General features: G+C 39.1%; 1 protein-coding gene across 1 annotated transcript; it reads right to left on the bottom strand.

Moving 5' to 3' along the window:
- Positions 1–6,027: 6,027 nt before the first annotated feature.
- LOC143818015 (uncharacterized) lies at positions 6,028–8,098 on the bottom strand. Its single transcript, XM_077299465.1, has 2 exons — positions 7,561–8,098; positions 6,028–7,481 (listed from the first exon to the last, which is right to left on the bottom strand). The coding sequence occupies exon 2, from the start codon at positions 7,457–7,459 to the stop codon at positions 6,833–6,835; it is 627 nt and encodes a 208-aa protein (XP_077155580.1). The 5' UTR covers positions 7,460–7,481; positions 7,561–8,098; the 3' UTR covers positions 6,028–6,832.
- Positions 8,099–8,540: the final 442 nt, after the last annotated feature.

Below are 8,540 nucleotides of genomic sequence, written 5' to 3'. Positions count from 1 at the left end.
GTACTGTAAATCATTACCGTGGGTCAGAGAGCTGTGGTCCCAATGGTGTCAAATGACAGCATGAGCCCGCAGCTATGATTGGAGGTACATAGGTTACCTCTAGTTACTGATGTCAAATGATGGGATTACTGCTCCCATCAGCTGAAGGCTGCTGCCGCTAATAACAGCGATAGCAACAGTGGCTGATGGGAGTATTCATCAGCCGGTGCCTGCGCTAAAAATAAATAATAAAAAAAACTTGCACATGCTGGAAAGGCTTTGTGAGCAGAATAGGCCAATAGTCGAGTAGCAGCTCCATCACAACCATCGGTATTCTGGTCAGCCTCCACACATAACAATTAAATGAGCATGGATGTCTCACATTTGTTTAATGACTCCACAAGGGTTGGAGTCAGCTCAAATATCCCACTTCTATGCCTGATTAAACAGTCACTGGTCACAATTAAAGATAAAGCTTTGCATGCAAACCTGGTGGGGATGGAGAAAGACATAACATATAGAGTTTGTAACCAGCCCAGCCTCATCTCATCTGCTCAGCATGGATCAGGCATCAATGATTAGATGATGTCGAGGAGCAGGAAGAGGAGAAACAGGAGCTTGTGACTAGTGCAACAGAGGCTAGTAGCCACATATCCTTTATCCCGTCTCTCCTACGTTGATGGGCTGAGTATGGGAATGAGGAGGAAGAGAATCATCATCATGATAGAGACAAGAGTGTTGACTGTATGGATCTTGGCACATATGGCCAACTTTATGTACTGCTGCCATTCCTGTGACCCTTGCACTATAATCATCTTGGCAAAAAAAAAAGAGTACTGGTTGATCACTCTGCTAGACTCATGGTACAAGGAGATCTTTGCATCTCTTGTTCCTGAGGAGGAGAGGTCTTCTAAAATGGTGCTATACCGAAAGGCCATTGTGGAAAATATGTTGAAAAATTTCCCATGAGACAATGCTAGCGGCAGGGGGCAAGCTTCCATGCTCAATTCAAGAAGTAGAGAACAGGGATACACACACAGCAGAGGCAAGGGTACACTATCAAAGGCATTGACCAATCTCACCAATTTCATGACACCAGCCCAGCGTCCAGGACCTGATGACCGGGTATTTTTGACAAGGAGGGAAATTATTTTAAAGATGGTCAAGCAATACCTTTCAGACCAAACCGCTGTACTCCCTAATTTTGCTGGGACATTTATCTATTGGGTCTCAAAGATGAACACCTGGCATGAGCTGTTCCTCTTGGAGGTGTTGTGCTGCCCTGCCACTAGTGTCTTGTCTGAGCAGGTTATCAGTGCCGCCGGGGGGGGGGGTGTGTGGTTTATAACAGACAGGCACTTTCGTCTGTTGACAGACAATGCACACAGGATTATTCTCATAAAAATGAACAAATTCTGGATTAACCTACACTTCTCCACACTACTAGATGACAGCAGCACATAAAGTGTTAGTAATATTTAAAATTTTAATAAGACACACCAATTGTTACAACCTTTCAGGTGTGTATGGATAATCCTAATCATATTTTCTGTCTGGCTTTGCACTTTCTGCAAATCCTCTATGACTGTATAAGTACATCAACTGCACTTTTCACAATGTAGTTATGGATTAAATGACTCATCCATACAATTTAACATGGTTACTGTTGCATTACAGTGCAATATTAAACATAAATAAAAGCATAGAAAAATGGTTCAGGATGAGATTACTCATCCATTCAGTATTATGTGCTTTATGTAACATTTTTTGTGGGGTATTACAATAGAAAAAACATTTGAAAATTTGCATGCGTCTTCACATTTCTTACCCATACACAATTCTGTATTCTAGAGTACATTTTTGTGATACATAACACTCAAAAAAAGTGTAAACATTTTGATGGGTTACATTTCTCAGTGATAAAGTATTACGCGTTCTTGGATACATTTTGTTTGTATAACCCTCCAAAAACTTTTTCAAAATGTTATCATTATTAGATTGATCACACATTGACTATTCTGTGGTCTAGATTACATTTTGTTGCTGTATAACCCTCAAAAAACTTGTTCAAAATGTATCGGTATTATGTTACTCATCCATAGACTATTCTATGCTCTGCAGTACTTTTCAGTGGTATATAACCCTCAAAAAAGTCTTAAAAAATTTAGGCTGTGTGCACACATTGCAGATTTGTTGAATTTTTGTTGACTTTTTTTCTGTGCAGATTTGGGACAAATCCTGAAGCAAAACATGAAACCTGACATGACATACACACATTGAATATTTTTGACTTGCAGATTTGGTGCCGAAAATAATCTGCTGCATATCAATTCTCTGTGCATTTTTCACGATTGACTTCACTCCAATGAATCAAACACGCAGACAAAAGCACACCAAAAACACAGCAAACACAGCCTAAAAACGCGCGTTTTGCAGCTGCATTATTTTCTGTCAAGACATGTGGAAATAGTACAAAAATTTGACTCAAGTCATGCACATACCCTTGTTGGGTTTATATTGCTCATACATAGACCATTCCATGGTCAGGAATACATTTCCTTGGTATGTAACCTTAAAAAGTACATAGCCTTTATGAGTCTAGGAGTATCAATTCATGACAATTTGATCAGAATGTGCATGAGGCCCTCCTTGATGTCTAATACAGGTTGTATCTCAGTCCCTCTGAGTCCATAATTTTTGACTGTTCTTCCTTCATAAATTCAACTGAAATTTCCTGTTTTTAATAAAAAAAAACAATTTAGGTTTACTTACATGATATTTTTAAATCCTTTTTAAACTTTGCCTAATATACCAGTCATATAGAGGAAAACATGTTTCTTAACTTTTTTTCCCTGTAAAATGCAATTTCTTGCTAGTTTGGAATGTTTTATTGTCACTTCTTAAAGTGGAGTAAAAGTGTCACACCCTTGTTCTCAGCAGCATTCTTAGAGTCAGAGATGTTTCCAGGGGTCTCCCCATGCTGTTCTCCTTCCATTCAGCACATTTACCATCCATTTGAATTTTTTTCTGCCCCCAGACCTCTTTGTAGGGTCTGCAGTAATAAAGCTTGGCTTTCCCATTGACTACCTTCATACTCGTTACTCGAAATGAGCATGCGAGTACTAGGGATTGCTTGGTTCGATTAATGAGAACCCAAACATTTTAGTACTCGCTCATCCCTATCATACATGCATTTGATGGTCATCACAAGGAAACCATCCAGGATGTGACAAGCAGGAGATAGGTTAGAGGACTAGCCAGAGGATGGAAGACAGGTACTTGCTGGCAAAATATAAGTTTTAGGCAAAAGTGTGATTAAAAAATAAAGCCAAAAACAATCCATTAGCAGCATCAAAACATTGATAACATGTACCTTATACATAGTAGTTCACCTTTATAAGGTCACTGGGCTGACATCCTTATGCTAAAGTGGAGAAGGTCAGTTATCAGAATTACAGACCCATGGCTGAGTATAGGCAGCATCACCACCGTAGGAAATGTTGGGTAAGGTTGCCAAAATGACTACAAATGGCCACAAGACCACTTATAGAAAGAGGTAATTTGAGTAACAGCAATCTTAAATCCTTTTTATCATTTACTTATGTACCTCTTGTGCATCATGTGTCCAAAAATGGATGTTCTAGTACGACAACCTATAGTGGTTGATTTTGTAACACATGCACATGTGACTCACTTGCCCTATTGAAAATCTGCAGTAATCTTTGGTCACTGAGGAGACCACTGAAGGAAATCAGATGTTTGAAATATTAAAAGTGAGCATTATTATCAATATTTCCATTAATTACATCAGCCTTATCTTTAGATTGAATGCAGACATTTGCGGAAAATGATAAAACTTTACTTATGGTGTCATTACTTTTTCAAATAACAATATAGTATTGTACTTTCTCTGATATTATCTTGCTACAAATCTACTATTAATGCACATATTACATCCCTTTCAGATTTTTGCAAAGAATCATGTAAATATATTTACCTCATGTTGTTCACAAAATCATAATTTTTCTTAATTTAAATGTGAAAAGAAAATCATCACTCTCATGAAATTGTATTTATACACCATGGAGAGGGAATATGACAAATGAGAGAGTTACTTACTGTGAAGCATGCACCTATAATATTTTGAGACTGAAATGAATGTATGCCTCTAAATTGCTAATCATCTCTAGTCATTTAAACATGCAGAATACTGCCGAGTGAAGAATATGTGTGATAGGCAGCAATTCATATATATTTTCATGAGAGCAATCTGCTTTGCAAAATGACAATCTGCAGAGCTGAAAATGGCAGAGGAAGAAAGAGAAATACGTCTGTATTCAGATAAGGCAATAAATGATCCGTCATCATTAAGAGTCAGAGGAAAGGCTTGGCAGCTCAGCCTGATTAAATAAGAGACCCCAACACATTGACAGTCAGCACTTGGATTGAGAGCGTTAAGGATGGTAGAGCTCTGCCAAATACTCAAATTCTCTGTTTAAGTGAATTACCTAATGATGAAATTCACAATATTAGCCATGATTGGCAATTTTATAGTGTATTAGGATAAATGAATATTCAGGGAAATATGTTTTATGAGCCATGACTAGCCATATTTTCATTGTTGAACAATCTAAACATCTGAGACCTAACATATAAAACCACTCCATTTAACACAATAAAGTCAAAATTGTTAATTTAATGGCAAGGTGAGAATTGAGATGTATACACTTAGAGCTTTTTAAAAGATTTATAATCAAATAGTGTCAAGAAAATTAGTAAACAGTCAGCTGAAAGGGTGCAGAAGGAATTATGACAAAGCTGTGTATGATTGAAGTCACTCAGGAAAACAGTACTTACTTGCAACTTTCGCTTTATTTCATGGGAAATTTTTATAATGATTAGTCGTGATGCAGACAGGGAATGCTTAGGATTCATGAGAACCTTGAAGGAAATTCCTCAAATCATCCGAAGATTATGACATGCCTGGGACTGTAAGGACACAGTAGAAATTATTTCCATTGGTACAGATTTGGCAGCCTTCAATCAGCACATTTTAGCCATATAATTGTTGTGGAGTATTAACTGCCGTATATTGTAGGGTTTGCTGCTATACTTGGATATGAAGTGCATATATACATCCGCATATAAAAAAACACACATACATAAATGTATACATATGACTACATTGACATACAGATTTTATACACATAAACACACAAATATACACATCAATTTACACACAATACACACTGAGGCACATGGCTATGAACACAGGTACAAGCTGAGACAGTCATGAACATACATGTACATACTGTGACTCACATACAGTATGCAAATTGCCTCTTCAGAGAGGAAGAGGACTAGAACCCTATGGTGCCACTTGTTGGAAGCAGCAATCCTACAAGTCACTATCAGCCTTTTACCGATCCTTGCAATATGAATTATCCTAAGTCATATTGCAAGACTTGTTAAAGGGTCGATAGTGACTTGTAGGATTGCGGCTTCCAATAGGTGGCACTATAAAGTTCTAGTCCTCTTCTTCTCTGAAGAGGCAATTTGCATATTTAATTTTCCAGAGGAGCACTGAATAAGCCTCCTTACATTGGCATGACAAGGTCTCTCTACACAAGGAGAAACATTTCCCATTAGACGTCACAAGGACAAATATACATTTGGACACGTAGGGCCTGATTAATTCACAGCATTGTACACACCAGTCTTATTGAAAGGGTAAGCAGTAGTAAGATATGCCTAATTCATTAAGAACCACACCTCCTGAAATAGGTGCATCTTACAAGTACCATGCTCCACCAGAGATCTACCCTAGTCAGAAGCTAGAAACTTCTCAATCATTAAAAAGTTGTTCGCAGCTGTGCCCTGCCCTCTTAATTTTGGTAAAGCTGCAAGAATGGGTGTGAAAATGCCAAAAGTCACAAAATGTCTGCCCAACTTCCAAGTTGTGCAAAAACGTTGTGACTAATTAAGGTGTTTAAGGCTACTTTCACACACAGCATATTTGCTGCGTATTTTTACGCGCGCGTATTTTGCTGCTGCTTTACCTGCGTTTTTTTACGCAGGCAAAAAACGCAGCTGCTTTCACACACTGCGTTTTTTGCTGCGTTTTTTGCTGCGTTTTTTGCAGCTGCGTTTTTTTCAGCATTGTGTACTGAAATTAAAGTTTGTTTGAAAAAAAAAAAAGGTGAAAAAAAAAAGAGTCATTGAGGTCATTTCCTGTCTTTATGACTCAGAATACAATACACACTGGAGTTAACACTGGAGTTTTCCGGTACTCCACATTGTTTGCTGTACGTTATTCCTGACACTCCTGTGAGTTCTTCTACCATAGATATAGAGTGCCTTCTATTCAGCAGTTCCCCTCGTAGTATATCTGATTTCTAGGGGGTGTCCTCTATTCATGGCAAGTGGGTGTTATGTAATGTGTATTTTTGGCCATGGTCGACAAATCAAAGAAGCAGACTACATCATAGTTAAAAGTTCAAATATTTATTTGTAGTAACTGTCAAAATTGAAAAACTTTTCTAATAAAATTGAGAATAGAATGATTTGTTGTTTTTTTTTGTTATTAACAAAATTCCACACGTAAACACTGTAAACATCCCCAAAATGGGATTATAAACCTGTGGATGTCCAAGTCCACTCATTAATTGCCGCCAGGAGGGCATGCTTCCAGCTTTCATTAGTATTGCGCAAGGCCCTTTCCCCGTCACCACTGACGGTGAGTCATTCGGCACTTGCGCAACACTAATCAGAGCTGGAAACATGCCCTCTTGGCGGAAACTGAGGAGTGGACTTGGACATCATGGCGTTTTAAACATGAAAAGCAACATTATGCCTACTGGTCCTCATATAGGCTTTGTGAATATGAGTAGTAGCTCCAGTCTGGATGGTGTTCTTCAGACTGGGCTACTACTCTGGATGTTGGTGCACCTGCAGCAGCACTTGGAGCAGATGGCAGAGGTTTATTGAATGCTGCTGCAGGTGCAAGAGGAGTCGGCGTCGGTGGATGCCAGATGTGGTTTAGTGAACAAACCATTTCTTCAAAGGTTGGATTTATATGCGGATACTTCTTAAAACATGTCACCGCCATTGAAAGATACGTCATGCAGGAGTCCTGGACCTCGGGGGACATAGTACGCATTCTGGAAGCTAGAGTGGTTCCATATGCTGAGAATTGATCCTCTTCAGGTTGGCGATCAATTAGAGAAATTGCCCTTGCCAAGGCAGCCGTCTCCTCATCCTCCTTTGAAGAGCCTCTTTTCCTCTTCCTCTGTGTTGAGGCTGGAGGTGGAGGTGGTGTTGGTGGCGGTGGTGGCGATGCCAATGAACTAGTCTCGGAGAGGGGCAGATCATCATTTTGGGTAGAAGGGTCAGGCCTTGGCTCATTTGGAAGAGAGCTGGTAGCAGGCTGTGAAGCATGTTCATACACTGGAGTTGTTGCTGTGGCCGGGATTTCGGTCATCGGCTGGACATTGCCTATGGTTCTGTAAAGAGAAACATCAAAACAATAGTTTTAATACATTTTATTTTCTATTCAAAATTAAAGACGTTACTGATACTTACGGTCGGTAATGTAGACTGCCGTTTAAAAATTGGAGTTCCTGTTCAAAACGCCCTTGAGAAGCAGGTGCCGCAGAGCCACTTGGTGCTTCTGACCGTGACCGTGTAAATCTGTCCCTCACCGACCTCCAGCGGGTTTTCAAGGCTGAAACTAAAAAGTGAAAAATTGAACCTATTAATATACTATTCAACTACATACAGACAAGAAATTCAAAAATACTCCTCCAAAATGGAAAATATTTACAAGTTTCTTTTTGCCGCTCCTTTGTGTATGACTCGTACAGGGGATAGAGGGTGACACAGACCTTGTGCCAGGAAGCAGTTTTTGTATATTTGTTGGAAAACTCCCGGCACCCCTTATCCCAAAGACATGGGAAGTTTTGAACCTAAAAAAGGTAAAACATTAACTACTATTAGTTATACACACAAAATTTGACAAACTTGATAGAGGCAGAAAAAGTAACACAGGCTGCTGAGGAATGACAACCCCAACTGCTTGTTATTACCTTCACACGCATACGGGACACACACGCACAGGGGACACACACGGGACAGAAAATCCAGTGAAGAGCGTTTTTTTAATAAATATTTTGCTAGGTTTAAAAACCAAATTGGAAATAAATAGGGATTCTACGCTTACGCCTTTTTATTACAAAAAAAACACCAAAAAAAACAAACAAATGGGCCTTCCCTGCAAGACTGTGGATTCCCCGCTTTCACTGTGTAATGAATACGAAAAAAAAATATTCAGAAAAGGGGGTATCCATGCAGGAGGTGGATTCCCTTCTTTCACAATTCACTGAATTTTTTTTTTTTTTTTTAAAGAACGGGGGTTTCCATGCAGGATGGGGTATTCCCCGCTTTCACAATTTTATAAAATTATTTTAATATATTTTACGTATTTAAGTGCCACGTGCCACGTATTTCAGTGCCACGTGCCACGTATTTAAGTGCCACGTATTTAAGTGCCACGTATTTAAGTG

This window comes from Ranitomeya variabilis, chromosome 3 (assembly GCF_051348905.1).
Source record: "Ranitomeya variabilis isolate aRanVar5 chromosome 3, aRanVar5.hap1, whole genome shotgun sequence".
In the NCBI taxonomy this organism is placed as follows: domain Eukaryota; kingdom Metazoa; phylum Chordata; class Amphibia; order Anura; family Dendrobatidae; genus Ranitomeya; species Ranitomeya variabilis.
This window is presented reverse-complemented; position numbering and strand designations above follow the sequence as displayed.

What these genes read in the sequence shown, in the direction of transcription:
- LOC143818015 (XM_077299465.1), bottom strand. Translation starts at nt 7,459, where the DNA reads ATGACCGAAATCCCGGCCACAGCAACAACTCCAGTGTATGAACATGCT.